Raw genomic sequence first — 27,964 nt, 5'->3', positions numbered from 1 at the left:
AAACAATACGCAGTACTGAGGATGTTACGTGCCCTCACACGCAGTAGCGCTGAAGGTTGCGCTGGGGCAACGCGAATAACTTTCATTTCCGTTTCCGGCGGCGCAATGTGCATCCGATGGTGTTAGTACACGCTGTTCGCGCGTCATTAGCGGCCACTACTTTATATATTTACCTTACAAAGTAATAATAGTAAATGTTTCGTGTACCTGCTCTAAATGCTTGTGCTACATAGAGACCAATGATGATGCAAATCATAACACTGTTGCTGACAGTAAACAATGTATAATATAAAAATGAATCGCAAAATGCGTTGGTAAGCGCATAACTCAACAACGCCTGGACAAATTTGGCAAATTCTTTTTTTAAAATGTTCGTTGAAGTACTAGGATGGTTTTTACGGCGAGAAAAATTCGAATAATTGCCGGAAAAACCATTAAAACCCTTTTCTTTTTCCCATACAAATGTTTTCTAACTAAAACGTAGTAAATTTTTGCTTTATTGTTATTGTATAAAGTTCATATTAATAATAATTAGAAAACGGGGTAGGCGTAGGGTAGGGTAGGGGTAGGTTTAAGGGTAGGGTAGGGGTAGGATAGCGTAGTTCGTAGTTGAAAGTTTACATCGAGTTTCACGCGGACAAAGTCGCGGGCGTCCGCTAGTAATATGATAAATATAACGCTGGAATGCAGTAAGAACTAGAATGTAGCTAAATAGTATGGAACGCACACTTTTTTTTATTCTCTGTTATTATGGGACCTATAAACTCTTATGAAATGAAATTATGAAATAAAAATAAATGTCCTATTTTCCGTTCGCCTCAAACTTCTACTGTTCCTTTATACAATTTTACAATTTGCAAACATTTTTCTGCTTTGCAGTTGCTGCAATAGAATAACTATAACAGTGAATTGTATTCCAATTTTTAGCCTCGTGTATCTGTATAAAGAAATGAATGAACCGACGAATTCGTATGAAAAAATTAATGAAAATGGAAGAAGCAAGATCATAGCAAGTTGAAGGACGTGGTCTCGGACGGAAATGAAGCATGCCGCGTGATATCTATCTATATCTATCTATATTTATAATAAAACTAGTCGAATTCTATATATTCACAATTTGAGATTTTACTTATACCGTTTGTAACACCAAACGTTACCGTGGCATAACGGACGCCAGCGCCATCTAGAATCTATAGTTATAATACAAATTCTGTACATTTTGTATATTCTGTACATTGAAGATATTTTGAAAAATTTTGTTGGGGGGCATTATATAATCGATACTGAGGCTAAAAATATTTTTACTGAATGAATTCAAATAAAACTTGACATGATTTAAGACCATAATACGGAGAATGTTATAGGATACTTTTTATTGCGAAAATAAAGTAAGAAGGGGTGAAATAGGGGTCGAAAGTTTGTATGGGAAGTCATTCACTGTTAGAGTTACAGTTTTAAAAATTTGTTTATAAATCATAAAAAATACAAATTTATAATAGGATTTTTTTTTTTTTTAAATTCAAACTCTAAAGTGGTGGAATAGGGCTTGAACGTTTACATTGTCTCTTATTTATACAAAATATAATACAAAACACTATTAAAAATGTATAAAAAAGAAAAAATCATTATAATATGTGTATTGTGTATTGTATATTATCTGTTGATTTTTAGTTACATAGTTAACTTGCGAAGTTACATATAGGTAGGCACCTTCCATATAAATATAATATGTCTATGTATAAATAGATTACTGTATTTATAGACTGCTGTGTCGGTTTAACATTTGAGTTTTTTCTTTCATTCATATGTGAGTATGATGATTTCATCTACATCTTAAAAGATGTCTTTATCACTTTGTATATATACGTCGTTGCTTCTAATATCTTTGTCCTATCTTAGAATTATTGGTAAGTAATTAATTACTTTAAAGTAGTTCGCTCCAAATTTTGTCACCTACTTCGATTTTATTGCGCATACAAACATATCATTCTTCTCTACGCCTTTCTCCGGAGTTTTCTTCTTGGATTTAGAAAAGTAACTTTTCAAATAGAAGTTCATGAACAGAATAAAGAAGGAAGCAATGCTGGAAACGCTGAAGTAATGGAACAAGCTCGGTATGGGACACGGCGTCAGCTTCTGTTGGAAGTATAGACTGGCTTCCACTAGGATAAACTGGATCTGGAAACAACAAAAATGTTATGAAAGACCAGTGCGGTGTTTGCACGAAAAGCCTGAGAGCCCGCATAGTCATACATAGCACGCATAGGAAGGCTGTTTAGGTACCTATGCTCCTATCTCAACAGTAGCGGATTTACCAGTAGGTTAAGAAGGCTGCAGCCTAGGGCGGCAGATTTCAGAGGGTGGCATATTTGGCACGTGGTTTTTATTGCAGAAATAAAGAAAACTACAATTTTCAATAGGTATTTTAGTACTGCACGTACCTACTAAAAATATTAAAAGTCGCAGTGTCACCAACAGATGAACAGTGGTTTCTTCTACTTCTTCTTCGTGGTAGAATTTTTACAAATAACAGTTAACTGAAGTTTAATAAAAGTCCTTGTAAACTGAGCCTACTTGAAATAAATGAATTTTGAATTAAATGTAATGAAAATGTTTGCGAACAATAGTGTCGGATTTCAGAGGACCGTAGGCACAGTATATAAAGTAGAGGCGTAAATAATTTAATAGCGTACTGGCGGCATATTTGTAAATCCGCCATTATACCTTAGGCGTATTCACGTAGAAAGCAGGTTGCATGCATCAGCCTTTATCGGTACTGGTGGTATGAAGGAGGATAGGCTGACAAACTTTCATCATCATCATCATCATCACAATCAGCAAACCTTCCTAAAATGAACTATGCCTGGCCAACGCACGCTCTCGATAGTACGATTATGTACCTAAATGCAGAGTGGAAAGCTTTTTGGTATTTTCTATTTTGTTTTCTGTATTTTCTTTTTTTGTGATAATTCTTCGCAATAAAATATATCATTCTACTTATTCATGCAAACATGTTAATCTTAGTAGTACTAATAAAAAGGAGGTAAGCCACATGTCAGTGCAAAACAACTTACCAACTGAACTTTAGTTAAGTGCTTTTTCCACCAAACATATTTAGCGTAGTCCGGTCCTAACGACGAAATCCCATAGTATGCATACATCAAAACATGTACAAAACTGTTGATCAATCCAACGACGACAAAATGGTCTGTCGGGTGGTAGAATCGGTAGAACCATGCCCATGTAACCATGAGTGCATGGTGGAACACATGGAGGAATGTCACTTGGTTGTCCTTCTTCCTAAGCACGAAGAACACCGTGTCTAATAGGTCGAGGTGCTTCGCTAGGAAGTACGGCATGATTTCAGTTATTACCTAAAAACAAATATTTAATATTTAAAAATATATTTTATGAACAACTTTTATTATGTAAGTTAATTAAAATACAAAAATGTTGTTTTAATTGGCGACATTGGTTTGATGATTCTTCATTAAATAATCCTGCAAACGCATGAATAAGTTTTATGACATCTTCTCATACTATCATTACTTATTATTTTTGACTTTATTTCAATCATATTTCTGGGTATAAATACTTTTACTTACTCACGATCATCTAAATTTATGAGTTTAAATACGTACTTCCATAGAAATTTTTAAAGAGAAACTTAAGCGATAGTTTGGCAACTTCGTTCGTAACACTGCCGATGGGCCGCGGGGGCTAGGAGGCGTGTAGCGCTGAATGAATAACCGACGACTGATGCACCTCATTTCCCGCAAAGTACGCACGATTTCACACCCGCGCAGTGTTTTCCCTCGTCGCCCACATATCATGGCAGTGTCATCAACGAACTTGTCAGATATAGCATACAATCTTAATGTGACAATTGCTCTTAAAAATTTACAGGAGTTTAAACAAATTTTTTTTGTACCTAATAGTGACGTGTTCAAAACAAAAAATGTAATTATGATCTTATTGTGCATCTTGACATGCAACAAAGTGTTTGTGACAAAGTTTGTCTAGGCAAGTACCGAAGTATGACTGCTGCCAAGCAGCATTGCTAATCCTAATCTGAAGGAGTCATGATTGCCGGTGTAATTAGAGGCACTTTGAGGCTTAACATCTACGCCTCAGGTTCATGGATACGGTATGGCGCTCAAAAGATCTTATTGACGTGTTTATAGGCAATAGTTTACCACTCATCAGATGGACCCATCAGTTACTGTGATGAAAAAATACAAGTAAATGTTTTGGTCAAGCATCAAAAAAATTAAAGCACTTGCTCGACTTGTTTTTCTTTTTCTAAATGGCGTTACGTGGCATTTTCACGAGAGGATCGCAAGGCTGGCAAATTTCCATGTTTCTTATTTTATTTTTATTCTTTACAAGTTAGCCTCCAGGCTCTTACCATCAGGTGAGATTGTAGTCAAGACTACAATCTCACCTGATGGTAAGTGATGATGCAGTCTAAGATGGAAGCGGGCTAACTTGTTAGGAGGAGGATGAAAATCCACACCGCTTTCGGTTTCTACACGGCATCGTACCGGAACGCTAAATCGCTTGGCGGTACGTCTTTGCCGGTAGGGTGGTAACTAGCCACGGCCGAAGACTCCCACCAGCCAGACCTGGACAAATCAAGAAAATCTCAATGTGCCCAACCGGGGATCGAACCCAGGACCTCCGTTTTGTAAATCCACCGCGCATCACTGCGCCACGGAGGCCGTCACGGGTCGTCGTGGTTCTTGAAAACATTAGGACGATTGGTTGTGAGCTTCGAAATACAATATGTCATTTTTCTGGGGCCCATATCACCAGTAATTCTTCACAGAGCTCACAGAGTACCTTACTTATTGCCTTACCTAACTGCCCTAAGAGACCCCTAAATAATTAAGTTAAGTATGAAACCCCCTTAAATTTTATGGATCATTGGTGAAACTGGACATAGTGTGTGCAAGCAATGTAAATTACTTATACATACCACTTGTAAATCTTCACCTTTAGGACACCGAGTGATTATAAGGCCATGCCTCATTATGTACCTTGTGTACTGAAATTAAACAAAAAATATTGTGTAATAAACAAAAAGTATTATAATAACAATAATTGCAGGTGAAAAATCAAAATTTTTTAAACCAATATAACCATTATATAAAATTATTGTGCGAATGTTTCGTCGAAATAACTGAAAAGATAACCAACACCTAGTTATTATTTTATTTTTCATTTTTCATCTTCTCACTGCTTGCCCTAATTAATGGGGATGATGACAGTTTTTTTAATTGTATATAAATTAGGAGTATGCCAATAGTAAAGCAATTTTGTAAAGGTAACAGGGTATCTGCGATCATTACTTTCGGAGCTACAGGGATTTAAAGAGTCAGATTTGCGGCGCTGCCGCGGATCCCTGAAAAACGCCCCATACAAAATGGTACGAACCAATGACGTCGTTGGCTCGCTGATCGTTAGATTTGTATGGGCGTTTAAACAAAATTACAAATATCTTTGTTATTTGTGCGTTTATGTTTATAGTTCATTTATTGAAATATGTCACATTTAATGTAAGGAAGCTAAAACTGTATGAATTTTCATCTAATTACGATAAAAGATTTTTAATAGATTTTGAAATTTTATAATCTTATTTATTTTGCAAATATCCATCCAATCTTTGTTTTTTATGTATAAATTAGTTAACATTGACCTTATTTACCCGAATGTATCATAAAAATCAATATATTCAAACCTAGTCATCATCCCTATTATTATTTATCCGAAAGAGTTTCCTCCGTGGCGCAGTGGTATGCGCGGTGGATTTACAAACCGGAGGTCCTGGGTTCGATCCCCGGCTGGGCAGATTGAGATTTTCTTAATCGGTCCAGGTCTGGCTGGTGGGAGGCTTCGGCCGTGGCTAGTTACCACCCTACCGGCAAAGACGTACCGCCAAGCGATTTAGCGTTCCGGTACGATGCCGTGTAGAAACCGAAAGGGGTGGGGATTTTCATCCTCCTCCTAACAAGTTAGCCCGCTTCCATCTTAGACTGCATCATCACTTACCATCAGGTGAGATTGTAGTCAAGGGCTAACTTGTAAATGTGTAAGAATAAAAAAAAAAAAAAAGTTTTTCGTGACAAAAACATATTTTGTTTTGTTGACAGAATAAGGCTTTAAAGTAATAAATTCTAGCCAAATAAACAAGTAAATAAATAGTTTGTATAGATTTTAAGAATTCAGCATGTGTGTTGCATGTGTGAAGCGCCTGGCAAAATTTAAAAGCAAATATTTTTATAACGTATATTTTGATAATTAACACTGTGTACGAAATTAAATATGCCGGTTGCTGGAAATATTTCATCCCGTTGAAACAATAAAAAAGGCAAGACCATCATAAAACTCGCAACTCCAATTTGTTCATGTAGGTAAACCTATATAAATACATTACTAAACTATCATACCATTTTCTTTAGATATGATGCACGGACATTAAAACAGTTATTAGTTATAAGAAAACGGAAAAGAATATGATGGCGATATAACGCCTGCGTTAATTTAAATGCAATTTGTAATTTTCAAATATTTTATAATAATAGAGATATGTCACTAAAGCGTTAAAACTGACGCGAACAAAAGCGTATTATTATCAACAACTCATATTCGGCTCACTGTTGAGCACGAGTCTTCTCCCAGAATAAAAGGGGTTAGGCCTTAGTCCAATGCAGATTGGCAGACTCACACACGTAGAGAATTGAGAAAATTCTCATCAGTCTCAGCGTTAGAGACACGTGATATTTAATCTCTTAAAATGCACATAACTGAAAAGTTGGAGGTGCGTGCCCCGGACCGGATTCGAACCTACGCCCTCCGAATCGAAGGCAGAGGTCATATCCACTAGGCTATCACGGCATTTACTAGGCTATCATGGCTCTTTAAATTAAACACAAAACTGTGCATGTGTGCGCTCAGTGAAGTAGCTAAATTCAGATCACTTTTGCGGTGATTTTGTTGACACGTTTGACGGCCTCCGTAGCGCACTGGTATGCGCGGTGGATTTACAAAACGGAGGTCCTGGGTTCGATTTTGAAATTTCGGGTTGAGATTTTCTTAACTGGCTGGCTTCGGCCGTGGCTAGATACCACCCTGCCGACAAAGACGTACCGCCAAGCGATTTAGCGTTCCGGTACGATGTCGTGTGGAAACCGAAAAAGAGGTGTGCTCCTCTTAACAAGTTTGCCCGCTTCCATCTTATACTGCATTATCACTTACCATCAGATGAGATTGTAGTCAAGGGCTAGCTTGTAAAGAATAAAAAAAAAACGTAACACATCTATAGTATAAAATATCGTTGGTCATACTCACCAAAAACACTGCATAGAAAGAAAAAAACACTTGAAAAATGTTATAAAAGAGCAATGTTTTTTTCAAGTGTAAAGGCTGTCTGTTTTTCATGAAACTTGGTAATATCTTCAGCACCAATATTAGGTATGAAATTATAACAGCCGCCAGACCCAAAGATGTTTCTTCGAAGGTCCATGTTTGGACTCCACCTGGAAGACCAAAACAAAAGTATTATAATATCTAATCAAATTATTAAAAAGAACGTTTCTGTATCGGTTTTCGATCCGATGGTAAATTCAAAAATTCAAATTCATTTATTTTAATTAGGCTTAGTTTATTTGTTCTCATGATTTAATGGTGGCAATTCAATTCGAAAACTTGAAATTAAAGTTACGAGGGTCCCAAACGCACCCCGAGAAGAGCCCACAACAAACTCAGCCGAGGTTTTTTTTTTGTTGTAAGTTATTACCCAAGTTGGGTTCCCAAGGTGCTGGAATGGCTACCCCGCACTACAGTGTTGGTAGACCCCTCACCAGGTGGACTGACGACATTAAGCGAGTCGCAGGGATTTGCTGGATGCAGGCGGCTCAGTATCGTGATGGAAAGTCCCTACAAAAGGCCTATGTCCTGCAGTGGACGTCCATCGGCTGATATGATGATGACGAAGTTATTATGGCTTTTTAAATCACTGGCATACGCCGCAGAGGCGTTTAAGAATACGGGGATAAAATATAGCCTGTAGCACTCGGGAATAATATACGTTAGTCATACGAGTTATTACGGATGTCATGCCAACCCGCCTTGGAGTAGCTTGACAAGTCTAAAAGCCAAATTGAAGGCCATTAAAATAAACTGAATAAAACACGGACAGAACACTTACCGAAATCAGTATTTTCATTTGAATTTTGAAAAAATTGCGAACTTAATTTTGTAGCCATTATAAATACCGCAAGACTACTTAAGATTATACTATTACGTCCAAGAGTATATTTGAAACTAAACCTAATGAGAGATTCAAAATAGTCAATATACATTGCATTAGTACGTACTTCTATGTCCTGCTTAATATTCCATATTGTTTAAAAAGAAATTTTCTACGTGTACTTAATATTTTCGTCATGTTAAAATAGCCTATATAGCTGTGACATTAGATTTAAATTTAATTGACGCATTATTAAATGGGTTAGTGACACTGCATTGTATACAGAGTGTCTTCACAAAATGTCTCTTGACGATTAATTAGCAAACAAAATCAAAATCAAAATCAAAAATCATTTATTTCAAGTAGGCTCAGTTTACAAGCACTTTTGACACGTCAGTTGACTATTTGTAAAGATTCTACCACCGGTTCGGAAGGCAGGTTCTGCTGAGAAGATACCGGCAAGAAACTCAACAGTTGCTCTTTTGAAAAAGTCATACAGTATTATAATTTACAATTGATAACAATTACAATTTCTTATAGTTTTATTTCCTGTGTGAAGGTGGAAGCTGATCCAATGGCCTCCAAGCGCTTTTATCTTTAAGGAACTCATCAATGTTGTAGTAACCTCGACTAAGTAAATGTTTTTTAACACATTGCTTAAAGCTATCCATTGGCAGGTCCATCACAGTCTTGGGGATCTTGTTATAGAAGAGTACACCTAAACCTACAAAAGATTTTTTTACTCTTTGGAGACGATATGCAGAAATAACTAACTTATGCCCGTGTCTAGTAAGACGTGGGTTTAAATCTCCTTTTCGTTTGTACAAATTAATATTTTGTCTTACATAGACTATACTGTTATATATATATTGACAGGCTACTGTTAGTATACCTATTTCTTTAAACTTTTGAATATCCCGGATGAACCCGGTAGGGTAATAATAGGGTATAAGCGCAACTTCATCTACGAGAAAATTGCTGTAAATTTTCGTTCTCATTTAGTTAACCTTTTTCTTAGCTAGTCAGTTATTGTCATCAGAACTCAGAGCGTGTGCAAAATTTCAGCCTAATCGAATACCGGGAAGTGGGTCAAATTAAGATTACAAGATTGTCTTACATGCTTACAAGTGAAGCTAATCTAAAGCGTGTAAAAAGAAACCGCTTTCAAATAATATTTAAACCTTCACTGTTTAAATAATGATTACATACACAGACACACACGTGATACGACATAGTCGTGTGTATATAAGTAATATTGTAATAGTAATAATGTAATAAGCCACTTTTAGAATGAAATACAATAATAGGAATGAATAATAAGAATGTATAAATATAATTTTTGACGGCCTCCGTGGCGCAGTGGTATGCACGGTGGATTTACAAGACGGAGATCCTGGGTTCGATCCCCGGCTGGACCGATTAAGGTTTTCTTAATTGGTCCAGGTCTGGCTGGTGGGAGGCTTCTGCCGTGGTTAGTTACCACCCTACCGGCAAAGACGAACCGCCAAGCAATTTAGCGTTCCGGAACGATGCCGTGTAGAAACCGAAAGGGGTGTGGCTTTTCATCCTCCTTCTAACAAGTTAGCCCGTTTCCATCTTAGATTGCATCATCACTTTTCACCAGGTGAGATTGTAGTCAAGGGATAACTTGTAAAGAATAAAAAAAAACAAAGAAAAATACAGAACCTCTTTATCTGAAGTCGATTATAAAATCGAATTGTATCTTTTCATCGGGACACCATGTATATAATTAACAAATCACAATGCACTTTGTATTCAAAACTAGACCCAATTTCAACCTGCTCCTTTTTTATTTGGGGCCGAGTCTTAAGTCGCCAAATAATACCCAATTGTTAAAAATATCCAATAACCTATAATTATAGATGAGCCGTCACAGCCCAGTGGATAACACCTCTGCCTCCGATTTCGGAGGGTGTAGGTTCGAATTCGGTCCGGGGCATGCAAATCCAACTTTTCACTTATGTGCAGTTTAAGAAATTAAATATCACGTGTCACGGTGAAGGAAAAACATCGTAAGAAAACCTGCATAACTGAGAGTTTTCTTAATTATCTTGCGTGTGTGAAGTCTGCCAATTCGCATTGGGCCAGCGTGGTGGACTATTTGGCCTAACCCCTCTCATTCTGAGAGGAGACTCGAGCGCAGCAGTGAGCCAAATATGTGTTGCTAATGATGATGATAATTATAGATGATTTTTGATAACCAGATCTTGCTCCTTATATCAAAGCTGAAAGCCTATGAGCCCATACTTCTAAATACGGTAGAAGTACGGCACCCAACAACTTATGGGCGTATTCACGTAGAAATCAGTTTCATCATTATTCTCATTATCAGCCAAAGGACCACTGCTCAGAACTTAGGCCTCTTGCATGAAATTCTCAAACTATAGAAGGCTTATTCACTAACTATCATTAATTTTCGTATTCCGTAAAGCCAATAGTTAACAAAAATCACAATTTCAAACACACTGGTTAGTAATTTTGATCAGTTAGCAATAAATGGATAGTGAATACTTAATCACTAACAATAACTTGATGTTATTATTGTGTATAACCACAATAGTTTGCTTACATTGAGTAAAGTAAGAAAATAGGCCAGCAGTACCGATATGCGCTGGTTGCTCAGCCTAAGCAACCTGCTTTCTACATGTAAACGCCGTGGTTTTAAGAACTAGAATCCAGACCCTAAACGGTAATAATACTTTTAGTAACGTAACTTCGTGATAATCTTTCGAAAAACACAGTAGTGCAATGCAAACAAACAATAAATTCCTCTGTATGATATTAGTATTATTAGCGAATTCATATTCCGAATCAGACCTCTCAGGCCTTTGATTACCTAGGTACACCATACCTAGGTAATCAGAGGCCCTGGTGAAAACAAAAAAAATGGGCCCCACTACTATCTAAACTGGTTAGGTTTTATCCAGTAAAAACATTATAGATATATACAAATACATAAAAATTCTAAGCTACTTAAGCTCTGTTTCGTTTTCGAATTTTTCTAAGTTCAGTTCTATCGCAATTTTTTTGGTAATAATTCGAGGTTCCCCTGAGATTAAGGGGCCCCGGGGCATTGAACCCCCTAGCCTAGTATTCTTGCATGAAATTAGCAGCTCAGAGTTTAGGAGTCCATGGTTTTGTACCACCGTTCGGTGCCCTGGAGACTACTACTACAGTAGTATGAAGTATGGTACTGATAAACAGGCGCGCCTAAAAGTATTTTACAAGCAATGATGCTTAGTTAAGAAAATGCTTTTGCAAATACTTAACTAAGCAACTTTAATACAAAATTAACATTTTTCAACGACAGCGAAATTTTCACTGTAATCCTAACGTAGAGTAGCTGGATCGCCTCGATGTTTACGTGATGGTGAGAAGTCTTTGTTCATGAGCAAGAGACATTTTTGAATTATTTTGTCGACGTTTTCAATTATAAGGTCTGATGAATAACATCATTTCGAATGTACCAAGGTGCATTTTGCATGTACCAGAGAGCCATGATAGCTCAGGATATGATCTCTGCCTCCGATTCCAGAGGGGTGTGGGTTCGAATCCGGTCCGGGGCACGCACCTCCAACTTTTCAGTTGTGTGCATTTTAAGAAATTAAATATCAGGTGTCTCAAACGGTGAAGGAAAACATAGTGAGGAAACCTGCATACAAGAGAATTTTCTTAATTCTCTGCGTGTGTGAAGTCTGCCAATCCGCATTAGGTGCTGGTGCAGCGCGGTGGACTAATGGCCTAACCCCTCTCATTCTGAGAGGAGACTCAGAATGAGACCCATATTTACCCATATTTACCCAACCCATATTCGACTCACAGCTCAGCTGTGAGCCGAATATGGGTTGATAACGAACGGACGATGGAGGTGCATTTATAATGTTCCTGGGTACCTTGTTCTGGAATCTTTGTATAATTTGGATGTTGCTCTTTTTGGTACAGCCCCACATCTGTATTCCATAGGTCCAAACGGGCATAAGGACTTGTCTCTATGTTGACAGCGAGAAATGTCTACCAAGTAGCCAGTACATCTTTTTATAAAACAAGCAAAGTAGCGAAGATTAATTAGTTGCGAAGGTTTAAAGAAGATGTTGGTAATGCGACAATGCACGACTGTTATTTGCGCACGGCAAAAACTGAGTTACCTACTATTTCACTTACTCCGGCATATTACTAGTATGGTTTAACAATGATACAGTTAAACCAGAAGAGATTTCCAAAATTGGATTCTTAATGTATATAAGTTTTTGATTTTTATTATTCTTTACAAGTTATCCCTTGACTAGTTGAAACCTCCCACCAGCCAAATTATAATTTACCTATACTGCTTTTGTGTTAAATAAACGGCGTTACCTATGAGTCAAGCTGATGGACGCAGGGCATTGGGCAACGCATTGCAAAACTCGTCTCGTGCGAAATTTTGTTCTGATATATTATTAAAGGCGATGATATTTCTTATTTTTTTTTTATTATTTATAAATCAAGTGAATTGATTCTCTAGTCATAATGACATCATAACGACAAACGTTTCTATGAGATAGTAATTTTTGAAAAGGAATAATAGCCTTTATAAGCATTTATATAAAACTAGGTTTCACCCGCGTGGTTCCGGACCCCGTAGGAATACGCTATATAGCCTTCCGCGATAAATGGGCTATCTAACTTTAAAAGAATTTTTCAAATCAAACCAGTTGTTCCTGAGATTTGCGTGTTCAAGCAAACAAACAAACTTTTCAGCGTTATAATATTAGTGTAGATGTATTTTTTTCAAAAATAGACAAGAAGTTTATGATAGCTACCTAGGGCTACAAACAAACGGGCCAGAATAACCACGTCTGTTTCACTGGGCTATCTGTATGATTGCTAATCTGTAATCATTATGCCACACAATATTGCTCTCGATGCGTTGTTCTAAGAAAGGAATTGAAAGTCGTGAGTTAGTTCAAACGAAATGATCTTACAATTTCAACACTTCATCGATTAACGCTCCTTTTGTTAGTGGGACAATGAGTAGCATTCCTTATATAGCTTATATAGATAGCTATTGTAAAAAATAAATTGCCATTTTTGCTGTGTGTGTACAAGCACAAATAAAGCCTTAAATTGAAGCAGGTGTTACTTTGGGGAAATTCATTATAAATAGAAACTAATTTATTTAACATTCGCAAAAAACCGCTGAGTCCCATACGACAACGAAAAATATTTCATATATATAAATTATTCGGTTGACATGGACGCCTACTAGTATTTATATACACGTATTATCAATACAAATTTTTGACGTGATAACGTCTTATAATTTGATGAAGCCGGCTGCAAACTCGAAAAAAGATGACGTCACACGTCGTTCCCTCGCTCTAGGGTTGCCAACTTTTTTTACAAGAAATAAAGTATATTCTGGTCTATGAAGGTTATTAAACAGTATTTTAGAAAAACGAACATTTTCTTTTGAAAAATGCAACCATTCCATCAGTATTTTCTTATGACATTGTCATGTTCAACAATCGTCAGTAAGCCGACTTTACAGACAACCGATTTTTTAAAGAGATAAAGTTTCTGATATTTTTAGTGGTAATCTCTGAGTCTACTGAACCAATTTTGAAAATTCTTTTACCTTTAGAAAACCATGTTATTTGTGAGTGTCACGTACTATTTTATCCGCGTATTCTCGCAGTAACAGTTACTACGTAGATGAAACCGTGGAGCCTTAGCTAGTGTTATATACATATATCCAAACATTGCCTAACGTTGCTGCCGCCCTTTGGTACAGTCATTCAAAGAAATTAGTGCTGCACTGGTAATTGTAGCCTACGCTTGTGTCCGCGTGTGGTAATCGCTGTGTGGCAATCTGTACGATTGTTAAATAGTGGGATCGTCGATGCTCATGATGATAATGCGTTATGGTTGAGAAGCCCATGATGCTAAACGTGTACTTACTCGAGTGTCGTGAGGACCTATTAGATTTGGTATATTAGGTGAGACTCGAGAAATAATAGTTGGCGATGTACAATTTTCGCTTTCAGCGGTGAACAAAAATCTAGTCAGGTACTTAATAGTAACTATCTCTCTAAATTTTTTGACGACGAAGTAATCGTCAGGTTGCCGAAATTGTTAGAAAATATTAAGGTTTAATTTAAAGGTTATGAAACAAAATCTCGAAACTACTGGACGGAATTTCATGCGCCTTTATTATTGGAAGTGTCAGAAAAAATCAACCCCCATGGGAGCTTTCATCGAAAACTTCACCGCTTTTGTAATGAGATATTTTTATAGCGGTCGAATGGGGAGTTTAAGTAAAATAGGTGATAATTATGATTACAGGTGTAACCGCAGGGCAATTCTTGTACATATCTATAGCTTGGCAAGTTCGTTGATGACACTCCCATGATATGCGGGCGACGGGGGGAAACGGACTGCGTGGGTGTGAAGTCGTGCGAGTGGGACATCGCTACCCCTTCCCATTTTGCCCATCCCACGAATTTGAAAATTCTTACATTACTTTTTATACGAGGCTCTGATCCAAGGAACAAAAATATACAATATCAATATCAATGGAGCGTAGCATTGCTACGCGATTGTAAAAAAACTGTAGAACTCTTGAGAAACATCTACCAATTAGCAGGTAAAGTATGTGCGTACTGTGTCATTCAATAGTCCATATTGTCATGTCATTGTATTGCCAAAGACGTTTATTGATATAGTATTAAAAGTGAAATGTTGTCCGTGAATATGTTTGTCTGTTACCCAACCACGAAGGTTGTTTAACTGAAGTTTTAAGGTTGATTGGAGTTTGTTAGAATAAGAGCAAATAAATAGAACCGAAGGTTACGGTTGACTATATTGAGTAATTAATAAACTGATAAGAGCTAGGTTAAAAGCTTTAGAACCAGATCTACCGGTAGAAATATACCGCCAAACGTTTTAGAGTTCCGGTAGTAAAAAATGCAATTTAAAGTCATCGTCTGCTTTCGTAGAAGGTACCTTTCACTCTTAGCTCAAAAATACCGAAATAATACGTGCTGTCGAGAAACGAAAGCTGGTTCCAGCACTTTGCAGTGCATAGAGGACGTTTTCAGACCCGTGGTTTTCAGTCGAGAACCAGAAAAAACAATGCTTTTTTAATTATTATGATTGTAGTAAGTATATTAATTTGCTGACTAACTATAATTATGCTTTTCAAGAAGGTTCAGAGTCCCTCAAGCGAGCTACACTCGCAGTATCTCTGCGTGATAGAATAAGGATATAATCCATAATCACTGACAACTCAACGCAGCGCGAAGCTGAAGAGACCTTTAGTAGGGACTTCCAAACATCACGATCCTGAACCGCCTGCATCCAGCGAATCCCTGCAACTAGCTTGATGTCGTCATTCCACCTGGTGGGGGTTGACCAACACTTTCTAGTGCGGGGTTGCCATACCTAGGGACCCCAACGTCTATCGGCTCTTCGATTTAAAAAAAAGCATATAAAACCCTAATTATTGTAACACTATGTCCAGTAATCATCGCTACATATACGGCCACAATAATACATTAAAATTTCCGTCTACTAACCAAGGTTAATACATTTAAGTTGGCCAACAGAGTTTCAAGATCCTCTTTTGTATAAGTTCACTGAAGAGTCTTTAAGCCTGTTCTTGCACAATGTTGCATTATAAGTACTTAAATTAGTAGTAACTAGCTGTTGTTGCCGACTCCGCATGCTTTAACACTCTATTATTTTAAACTAGCGGACTCGCGTGGAAATCAATGTAAACTTTCTTTTTTCTGACTTTCCTTTCGGAAGGAAATTGACTTTCCATACAAACTTTCACCCCCTTCTTATTTTATTTTCGCAATAAAAAGTAGCCTATAAGCTTTTCCGTTTTATAGTCTTAAACCGTGACAAGTTTCATTTGAATTCATTCTGTAGTTTTAGCGTGATGCCCGAATAACAAAAAAACACGGACGGACAGAAAGACAGAAAGAATAAAATCGAAAAAAAATATTTTAACTTCAGTATCGATTATATAATAAACCCCCCAATATAAATTTTCAAAATATCTTCAATATACAGAATGTACAAAATTTACAGAATTCTTATTATAAGTATAGATTCTAGATGGCGCTGGCGTCCGTTATGCCACGATAACCTTTGGTGTTACAAATGGTATAAGTAAAATCTCAAATTGCGAATAAATGTATAGAATTCGACCAGTTTTAAGTATAGATATTGGATAGAAGCAGGCGTTACTTTGCGGAAGTTCATCATGAATAGATAATAATTTATTTATTTTGCTATCATCCGCGAAAAGTCGACGAACCCATGCGACAACGTCACCCAGGTCCGACAAAATACTCTACTACGTACGTTTCACCCCGGAGCATCCGCAGGAGATGTTGACTTTACAACGTGCAATTTTGTCCGAAGCTTCCATGTTATAAAGACAACATGCAACGTTGCATTTTTGCATTTAATTATACATAATTAATTAATTATGTTAACTCTAACTAAAAACAGTTAAACATAATTTGCAGTTTATGTAAGGTACGGTGTGTAATTTATTTAACCTCTGTCTTCGATTCCGATGGCGTAGGTTCGAATCCGTTCGAGGGCATGCACCTCCTACTTTTCAGTTATGTGCAATGTGCATTATAAGAAAATAAATTACGCGTATCAAACGGTTAAGGAAAAACATCATGAGGAAACCTGCATACCTACTTGAGAATTTTCTTAATTTTCTACGTGTGTGAAGTCTGCCTATCCGCATTGGGCCAGCGTGGTGGACTATTGTCTTAACCCCTCTCATTCTGAGAGGAGACTCATGGTCATCAGTGATCCAAAAATGGGTTGCTGATGATGTGTAATTTATATTATTTAAGTAAGTATATCATCATCATCATAAATATAGGCGTCCACTGTTCCACTGGTACAAAAATCTCTTGTAAGGACTTTCAAACACCATGGTCTAGAGCCACCTGCTAGCGGTCTTGAAACCTGATTGATGTCGTCGGTTCACCCAAGGAGGCTATTCTCTAACGATGTTTTGTATAACTCGCAAGGGCGAGTTTCGAATTCATCGCTATCTTTCTCATTCTGTAGTGTCGTGTTAAACAGAGAGAGATAGCGGTGAATTCTAAACTTAATAAAAATATCGTTACAGAATAGCCTAGCTTAAAATGACTTACACTGACGACTATTTGAGGCACAAGAATGTAACTATGAACTTCCCAGCTCCTTGTTCAGGAGGATTCAGAATTTTTCGTTTAAAAGAAAAGGTCATTATTTCATAACACCATCCACGATTTGAATTAAGGAGTATATAAGCTATAAAGGCTAACCACTGGAGCTAATTTTACAGTAGTTATACAGAGCATTTAACTTGTTTTACCTGTTAGGGTGCCTGGAAGTATTTCCGAATGAGGTTTTGCAACTATTCTATGTCGCCTGTCGATTGGTGACTTGTGTCACAACTTTTCGCAACTACGGTTTGACTAGGTCAATTTATAATGACTAACTTAACTGAAATTCCAACGAACATAAATGTGAAAAATGGGTCAAGTTCTGGAAGTCACAGTGTTTACTTTTTCTCTCTTTTTTTGCCCTTGCCTGCAATCCCACCTGATGGTAAGTGAAGATGCAATTTAAGTTGGAAGCGGGCTAACTTGTTAGGCGTAAGATGAAACTCCACGCCCATTTCGGTTTCTACACGACATCGTACTTGAACGCTAAATCGCTTGGCGGTACGTCTTTGTCGATAGTAACTAACCACGGCCAAAGCCTCCTACCAGCCAAAATCTCTCTATTAACAATTTTGTTCTTGGTATTGGTTTGTGTTCTGGGTCAGATTATAAAACATATATTGGTTATTTTTTAAAGGAATTCTTAAGGCATGCCGCGGGAACACGTCAAGTCGTCTGTCGCCGTCATTATCATCGTGATAGTGATCGTTACAGAATCTATTCTAAAGTTCAAATCACCTATGTTGTAAATGAGATACAGAAGAATGAAATGAAATTAAAAAATTTGGATGACGATGATAGAGAAAATTTAAATCCTACAACAACCGCCCGTAACAAAATAACACTGTGCCGAACCTCTAAGAAACATGTACCTACATTGACCCGATAACCTAGACTTGAGGCATGGGTATAAAGGTTCATATCCCTCGGCAACCAAATCTTTTTGACCGGAACACATTATCCCTGAGTATCCGATGAATATAAGCTCATCAGGGTAGTATTACTCTATAAATACATATAACATAAAATTGCAAATTTTGAAAAACCCCCGTAGGTCATGAAATTATTAATTACACTCTCAATCAAGATATCAATATTCTCTTTCAGTGCGCTTTCATTTGAGACCCCACTCGAGTATATTTGCGAAAATTCGGTTTCACTTTTAAACGCCTTAACCGAGTTTCATCAACATTCGCACATGAGTCACCTTTAATACAAAATAAAACTAAATTGAATTTGCTTCATCCGTTCGGGAGCTATGGTGCCACAGACAGACTGACAGACAGACACGTCAAACTTATAACACCCCTCTTTGCGTCGGGGGTTAAAATGGATTACAAGCCGCTTCACGTTCGTACAAGCAAGTCTCAGACCAATAATTAATAGGACCTGCCTCGCTAGACTTTACTTTTCTGTCAAAGTATATGATCAACGATCTAATGCGATTATAAAAACTGTCTCTATAGTATCGATGTTAAATAGTTGTAATCGTGTTTGTCGGTTAAAGAGCTCCGAAAAATACCTTTTTGTGTAATTGAATTGTGTAATAAGCGGGCAAAAACTTCTAGTTTAGTATAAGATATATACCAAATCTAAGCTCGTTTTCCTCAGAAAATGACAGACAATTTTGTTCGTGACTATGAGTGCGATACAGGTCCTTCTATAATTGGTCTGAGAAGCAAGTGAATATATCACGTAGTTGTAAGATGTAGCGCGCATTGGACACTTGCGACACACACTTGCGCAAGCGAGCGAGCCCTCAGTGCACCGTGACGGACAGACACCTCGCAACAGGATTACTCATATATACGCTCATGAATCTAGTAAATGTAACAACCATCATCAATGCTCCGTATCCGGTTCACTGTTGAGCATGAGTCTACTCTCAGAATGAGAGGGATACGGCTAACATACCTGCCAGTGGTGGATTTGTAGTCTTTTCCACCCTAGGCCCCAAAGCACTTGTTCCTCATTAGTCCCTCGGTGTCGTAAGCGGTCACAGTAGGATCTCTGGATGCTCATAATATGCGATAGCAGCTTAGAGTGACATAACCTGATAAACGTCTGATAAACGTGGTAGTAGCAGACTTAATTTGTCACTCTTAGACGAGCACTATGGGTATAAAGTGCATCGGAGGCACTGGCGAGTTTGGTCACAGAGTATACCAAAATGCGCTGAGTGTAGCCACCGAAAGGGTTTTAGTGGTAAGTCTCACATAACCCGTCTCCTCCCCCGTAACTCAAGGTATCTCAGAAAGAGACGGCCTCCGTGGCGCAGCGGTATGCGCGGTGGATTTACTTGACGGGGGCCCTGGGTTCAATCCCCGGCTGGGCCGATTGAGGTTTTCTTAATTGGTCTCCCACCAGCCAGACCTATCTGGCTGGTGGGAGGCTTCGGCCGTGGCTGGTTACCACCCTACCGGCGTACCGCCAAGCGATTTAGCGTTCCGATACGATGTCGTGTAGAAACCGAAAGGGGTGTGGATTTTCATCCTTCTCTTAACAAGTTAGCCCGCTTCCACCTTAGATTGCAGCATCATCACTTACCATCAGGTGAGATTGTAGTTAAGGGCTAAAGAAATTTTCCCCCCTAACCAAAAAATGCTATCCCTTTTTAGGAACCATATAACATTTTATTGCCTTTTATCGAAATAAATTCATTTTGTAATATTTTCAGAGGTCAAAAAAGGCACATTGTAAGACACTCCAAACGATTTTAAGTAAAAAAAAAACTTACAAAATTATAAATAATTCAAACTGGGAACATTTTGTTACTTTTCATTGCTTATTCCCACATTTTTTGGTCTCGTATGGCCGCCCCAAACATCTGACTGCTTTAAGCATTTAGCCCGGGTCAACTAGACCTTAAGGTAAATCTGCCACTGAGTCCACCGCAGTACCTACATAAAACATGTCTTATTGGAAGTTTCGTACGCGACTGTAATGTCGTCAAGGTGTTGCTATTCGTCTGTACGTCGCTCACATTTGAAAATATTATCTTTCTGCGCATAGGTCAAATTATAGACACCTAGATAAAATTTTTACAAAAAAAATATAACTGACTTCAAAAACCTAAAAACGTACCTAAACTAAAAAGTGTAAAATAACATCATAATATTATTATGCTCTACCTGCTGATCAGTATGAAGGCGGTGCTAAGCCGATGATGTATTAATTCAAGCCATGTAATATTTTATATTATTGTTTATGTGGTCCTGTCAGAAACGGCTTAAATTAAGACAATTTTCATTTATGTATGTACACCGATTACTGGAAGACGCCTGGACCGATTTCACAAATTCTTTCACTTTTGGGACTACACTATCCCCGTTTTATCTCCGTATTCCTACGGAAACGGGAACCACGCGGGTTAAACCAACGGGAAAAAAAACATACATACAGCCGAACGTAGAACCTCCTCCTTTTTGGAAGTCGGTTAAAAAGAGGTTCTCTTACGTGGTCACATACTCAGAAATGGACTAAACGTATTTATTTATCCTTAAATAAAAAGTAATTATTAATTATAAAAAATAAAATAAAAAAAGTGTGGATATAATATGAAGACATCCTATAACCAGTATTAATATGAATCTATTTCAACTACTGAAATTGCTGCGCCAATAATAAATTCATAGGTTTACGTTACAGGTAGTGACAGAAATGAAACACTTGTTCGTAATAATATCTCGACTAACTAGTTTTTAAGATGTACTACTAGTCAGATTGTATGAATAAAACGAAATACAAGTACCTGATAAAAAGATCATGTGTGAGAAGAGTTCAAACGCTGTAGGGTATCGTAAAGTCCTTTTCATGGAAGAAGTCCGCCGGTGCTAATGTCTTAATCTCATTGTCATTTGGTAATGGCGGTCTTATTGTCATTCGTGTAAGGCACTGTCAATTTTAGTTCCAAAAGGTCCAAAAAAATAATATTTTAAAACTAAAAGCTATACATAATACTTAGTAGGGACTGAAAGAGATCGCATTTCGGAAAAGTGGCTGTTTCTCTTGCTTCATCATCACCATCATTATCAGCTGGACGTCCACTGTTTTCATTATTATAAAAGTTACAACAATAATTGCTGCTGGCTTGATAATCATACTGGATAACTTATTTAATAAAACTTTTATACTTAAAATATATAGGTTTTAATAAAATAATTATTAATAATAATAATGCAGCATCCAATTAATTATTTATTAGGGACCGATCTAAGCAAACGCAAAGATATAACATCAACTTTAGTCACAAAAGTCCGGACACATCTAAGCAATTTTTCAGGATAGAGCCTCGCCCTCTATGAGGAGACATGTCCTGAGGATATTCCGGTGTCAGAATGATATCCGTGTGTCACAAAATTCTAGTGACATTTAGAGATTTTTTCCAGATAGAGCCTCGTGTTCTATGCGGCTCAGACTGCAGTTCACTGCAGTTGTTATTCTGACAGCGCTTGGTTGGCTGGCCGGCGCGACTATACGTTGGTTGGTAGCCACGACCAGTCGTGCCACGATGTATATATGATATACTAGCTGACGTCGCGCGGTATTACCCGCGTTCCCGTTCTCGCATGAATAAGTGGGCTATCTAATACTGAAAGAATTTTTCAAATCGGACCAGTAGTTCCTGAGATTATCGCGTTCAAGCAAACAAACAAACTCTTCAGCTTTATAATATTAGTATATAGCTTATATTCAGTTAACAGGCTTATTAAAAATCAATGGTGGTTTATATACCATATAAACTACCATTTAGTTCCACACAAACGCGCCTGTCTGTACTCAATTCAATTCAATTCAAAATTCATTTATTTCAAGTAGGCTCAGTTTTGACACGTCAGTTGACTATTTGTAAAGATTCTACCACCGGTTCGGTATGTTAATTCTGCTGAGAAGAAACTGGCAAGAAACTCAACAGCTTATCCTTTAAAATAAATCACTCCTAAATAACACAACTAAAACAAAACTTTTTAATAACCCTTCTTGCAGTCGGGTAAAAATAGAATATCTATACCTACAGGTCAAAGACATTTAATGCACAAAAAGCATTTATGCCGACATTTACGGAACCCTAAAACACAAGTCGTCCCTTACCGATACAGTCACTGCGAAATGTTAAGACACCACCACACAGGGTTGTGAAATCGTTAGCGGGCCACGTTATGCTCTCAGTAGCTAGCGAGCGTTGGAACACTTTGCTTTGCCGCTCCGTCGCGACCTTGCAGCGAACGGCCTTGGGGTGAGTGTGGCAACGTCTTAAACTTGACTTTGGTTGTTACTAACTTTTGAAACGCGTTTCGCTCTCATAGTTTTAAGACTTGTAATGTATGTGTTATAGGTTATGGGCTTAATCCCTCTTCAGTTTTTATACAATTAAGTAGTTGTTTAGTAAAGAGCACTGTCAATTCTCAATGTGAGCTGTTTGGGTCACACTATATCTATTTTGGATTTCTATTGATAGAAATACAGGGCAGCGGTTAAAAACGCGGCGGCAAAAAAACGCTAGCGTGCACATAGAAACTTTTTATTTCCTTTTTAGATAAAACCTCTTGGATATACTTAGTAGTAAATAGTTGACTGGTGATAGATAGCTGCCATTGTCATTGTAGTTCTATTAACCTCATCTTGTATTTCATTAGTCTCGAGTGGCTCTGTTTGTTGCCTTATGTTAGGGATTAGACTGTACTAGCGTTTTTTTCCCCGCAATAGAAATAATGGGATATAACTTGGAAAAAAACGCTTGTCCCACTTTTTCTATTTTGTATTTCCATAGAAATAGTGGGATACACCAACAAAAATCTGGTGACATTTAGAGATTTTTTCCAGATAGAGCCTCGCGTTCTATGCGGCTCAGACCACTGCAGTTGCTATTCTGACAGCGCTTGATTGGCTGGCCATCCGCCTGACCTTTCTGGCAATTATTGTCATATTTCTTCCAATTTAAACAAATCCTTGACAAATGAATTATGTCACTTTCTCTTTCTCTGTTCATTGATGAAAAACCTTGAAGGAAATTCGTTTATTAGATTTGGAGTTGATCAAGACCTGCACGGCTATTCTCTAACGATGTATAGTATTACTCGCAAGTGCGAGTTTCGAATTCACCACTATCTTTCTCATTCTGTAGTATCGTGTTAAACAGAGAGAGATAGAGGTTAAATCAAAACTCGCACTTGCGAATTATAAAAATATCGTGACAGAATAGCCTAGCAGACGTACAGAGTGCCTAGTGGGAGTTTTCTATATTTTTACACTCTTACTATTGCGTTAACGTAAACGCGAATTTACATAATTGAAACAGTTGTGCAGTATTGCCATTAAATGGCGCTTTTTCAACTCCTTAGAAATTCGCGTTTACGTTAACGCTATAGTAACAATATCAAACTGGCACTAGGACCTCTGATTACTAGCGGACGCGCGCATCTTCTTCCGCGTGATAACCCTGAACCATGACATTTTTATTTTATTATAAACCGTCTATTTGATTGAATTACTCAAATCAAATCAAACACAAATCAATTACGCAACTATATATTGTATTGTTGAAAACTGCATTGAAATCTAATCTGCAATAGATCGAAGCGGATGAACGGGGTTAACAGCTTTGCTTTGACATAGAATACTGTAGGTTTTTATTGAATCCGCATAAATACAGAAAAACACCAGAAGCCACGATGTCATTATAAAACGCGCAGTGTCTCCAAAACAAATTATTAATTAATGTGTTAATTTGTCATCTGTATAGCACGTCACACAACACAGCGTACACAGAGTGCCTGATCGCTTGTAAGTGTACCTACTTATTCATAAAAAGTGTAGTTTTAATGGCTTCACTCCTTTGTGCGATTACTGGTGTTTTTCTGTAGTCTGAGCATAAACACATGATTTTTTGAAGTGACTTTTTATAGGAGGGCAAACCGCTTGGTAACGAAACGCGTTACAGATGATGATATTCATTTACTCTTTGACGTTTGCACTTGTCATAGCGAATTTCGGACTGATTTTACGACCACAGACTATTTTAAAAGTTTCTATGTTGTTGCTGTCATGTTCTGCCCACCTCTCCGACAATAGAGAATTCTTGATTAAATTAAATAATTATTTAGATTCAGTTATTTGTAACAATTAGTTTACGCACACGTTTTTTCCTGTACTATTATAATTATAATATACGTGATTTACACCAACGAGCATTTTTTTATGTGGCAAAACATAATAAAATAATTCTGCTATATAGTATTATAGATTATAAGGATTACCTACATTTTAAAATAAATAGTTATTGAAAACTAAACAAGTTTCTACTGTATATTATATTGATTTTACAGTAAGTAGGTACGTGTTTAGTGTTTCATTAGAGGCTAAAATATGCCTGTAAACTTAAATAAATACAAATCAACCCTCTAAGTTAGTGTGAGTTGCTAAGTTGATTGTTTCACACATTCACTTTAAGTTGAAGACAGGCGTCCATACACCATGCAATATGATTGAATGTTTAAATAGTAGTAATAGTATTAGTATTAGTATTAGTAGTAATAGTATTAAGATAGTTTAACCTCTTAACTCCCTACATATTCAATTATTCGCAATCGACAATAGGATCCTCAATCGACAATATGGCACAATGCTATTGTACGGTCTATAACTATGAGAATATAATTTTAAGATTTTTAGTTTTCACAAACCACGACTTTATCTCCCATTTTTTATTCTGTTCATCCCATTTGTACTTTATTGCCCATTCATCATCATCATCAACCCATATTCGGCTCACTGCTGAGCTCGAGTCTCCTCTCAGAATAGGAGGGGTTAGGCCAATATTCGACCACGCTGGCCCAAGGCGGATTGGCGGACTTCACACACGCAGAGAATTAAGAAAATTCTCTGGTATGCAGGTTTTCTCACGATGTTTTTCCTTCACCGTTAAGAGACACGTGATATTTAATTTCTTAAAATGCACACAACTAAATAGTTGGAGGTGCATGCCCCGGACCGGATTCGAACCCACACCCTCCAGATTCGGAGGCAGAGATCATCATCCACTGGGCTATCACAAATTAAATTGAACGAGCTAATTGCCCATTGCATAGTTTGAAGCATACAACGATTTATCATGTTTCAGTATACTTCCATTTTGTTTTTTACTTTTTGTGCACTTAACTGCTTGTGTCTATAAATCCTATACCTATCTTGATCTTTTTTGAATAAAATCAAGTTTTGCGTTGCTTTGTTTTTGTTTTGTTATGCACAATGATCAGCAAATGGCGATGGTTAACCCAAGCCTAAGTTTGCCAGAAAATGTGGTCACCAATAATATAGAATAATATTTATGTAGTTTATTTTAAAGCAGGACTCAATTTAAAAATATATATTATATAGTATAGATTTTTTTTTTCTTTTTGTTTAGAAGCTTAAAATTAAAAAAATAATAAGATCCATCTCTCCAAATCTTGTCTTCGTCTATGTGTGATGTTACATCAACATTTTTATTGTTCGTACATAGAGAAATACTCCGTCTACGATTATTACCACAGATTAGTAATAGTCTCTGTCTACGATGATCAAATGCACACTTTTAAAAATATTATTTCTTTATATGTACTTTTATTACTGTTTACAAGTTAGCCCTTGACCTTTTACAATCTCACCTAATAGTAAGTGATGATGCAATCTTGGATAGAAGCGGGCCAACTTGTTAGAAGTAGGATGAAAATCCACACCCCTTCCGGTATCTACACGATATCGTACAGGAACGCTAAATCGCTTGGCGGTACGTCTCTGCCGGTAGTGTGGTAGCTACGGCCGAAGCCTCCCACCAGCCAAATATTATTATTATTATTTTATTCACAGTCCAAACCAAGACTTGAACCCAAGATACTTTTTTGACCTTTTGATTTGAAGCCATAGCAGCTAGCCATTGAACCAACGAGGTAGTGATGAGAGTCATTCCGCCCATCTACTCTGCTTCTACTTTTGGGTCCCAGCAGGCGATGCTTCTGCGCTCGCCCAATCCCCCCGGTGACGCCGCTGAGGTCCCATTAAGGAGCCTACAGCACTTATACAATGAGAAAATAATACGAAGTAGAATAATTACAATAGACTAATTCTCACCATCGTCAATGGAGCGACGCGCCAAGTCATAAAGTGTCGCAAATAATTGCGAATATTTTAACTAACGCAAAAGTTCGGAGTTAAGTCACGGTGGTCAGTCACAACAACATTACGTCACTTGACTTTGAATACAAAGTGTAGTAGTTTGAATACTCTATTAGTGTCTAAAAAGTAACCACAATTGCCGAAGCAGTGCCTTATTAATTTCTTGGTAGAAAGATTGATTACAAAGGACGTACACCATCTTTAGTGGTAGTTGTCGATTATTTCATTAATGACCTCAATAAGGTAGACCAACAGCCAATAAATAGCAATATCAAAAAAGCTTGGATTTACGATAACTATCTTACTTCACGTCTGACTTGGCCTTTCCTTGTTTACGATATTGGTAAAACCCTTGTAGCAAAATTTGATGCAAGCGTTATAAACATTGAAGATACATTGAAGTTTTGGATTGGCCTGGCACTCTCGGCTGACCCCTCAACTTTATTCAGGGCTCACAACAGTTTTGGGTTGAAAATAAAGAAGCGGAAGAAGATCGGAATGCTACAATCATGTTAGAGTTATCAAAACGCATATCCTGGCAAAGTCTCAGGACGAATTAGAAGCGTCACTTCCAAAAGATGAGTGTGCCACTGAATTGAATTATTACAATACTAGCTGACGCCGCGCGGTTCCACCCGCGTGGTTCTCGTTCCCGTAGGAGTACGGGGATAATATATTCCTCAATAAATATGCTATCTAATACTGAAAGAATTTTTCAAATCAGACCAGTAGTTCCTGAGATTAGCGCGTTCAATCAAACAAACAAACAAATAAACAAACAAACTCTTCAGCTTTATATATTAGTATAGATTATAAGGCATTTTGTAAACAAAGTCAATCATATTAATTCATTTCTATTATTATATTATATCATTAAATAAAAATACTTAAATGATAATAATTATGTAGCATTAAGTATGTAAAGTTCAACGGACAACAAATATTTTTGACTGCTAAGTTTTTTTTTCTGACAAAAAATGGATTCTTTATTTTCATTTTTATTTGATAAATACAAATAAACCATTTTTTTATTTAAATGATATTTAATTTGTGGTGGTGAAGAAACAGTGGTGGCTCTGTCAGTAGAGTAGCTTGTTAAGATACCTAGATATTGAAAAATTATATAAAGAAAATGCAAAATTATATTATAAGCAATTTTTTAACTTTGTTTCAATTTAAAAATCGCCTCTTTTATAAAATACTGAATATAAGTAATTATTTAACTCACTAATATAATTTGAGCCCGCCATTTTGAATCTTTTGGAAATACTCGAGTGTCGTCCACTGCGCAACAAGGCGAGAACAGTTTTAATTCAAA

The 27,964-nt window shown here is 37.1% G+C and overlaps 2 protein-coding genes across 2 annotated transcripts in view; one reads left to right on the top strand and one right to left on the bottom strand.

Annotated features, from left to right (window-relative positions):
- Positions 1-1,938: 1,938 nt before the first annotated feature.
- On the bottom strand, positions 1,939-27,964 carry LOC112044071 (elongation of very long chain fatty acids protein 7-like). Its single transcript, XM_052882382.1, has 5 exons — positions 27,875-27,964; positions 7,351-7,538; positions 4,979-5,047; positions 3,075-3,374; positions 1,939-2,178 (listed from the first exon to the last, which is right to left on the bottom strand). Exons 1-5 carry the CDS (start codon positions 27,894-27,896, stop codon positions 1,954-1,956), a joined length of 804 nt encoding a protein of 267 aa, XP_052738342.1. The 5' UTR covers positions 27,897-27,964; the 3' UTR covers positions 1,939-1,953.
- LOC112044101 (elongation of very long chain fatty acids protein 7) overlaps positions 22,631-27,964 on the top strand; it is a 90,198-nt gene continuing 84,864 nt past the window's right edge. Inside the window, exon 1 of the mRNA XM_052882380.1 lies at positions 22,631-22,729. The gene's annotated coding sequence lies outside the window, so the exon portion shown is untranslated. The remainder of the gene's footprint in view (positions 22,730-27,964) is intronic.

The sequence above is a fragment of the Bicyclus anynana genome, chromosome 7 (assembly GCF_947172395.1).
Source record: "Bicyclus anynana chromosome 7, ilBicAnyn1.1, whole genome shotgun sequence".
Taxonomy (NCBI): domain Eukaryota; kingdom Metazoa; phylum Arthropoda; class Insecta; order Lepidoptera; family Nymphalidae; genus Bicyclus; species Bicyclus anynana.
This window is presented reverse-complemented; position numbering and strand designations above follow the sequence as displayed.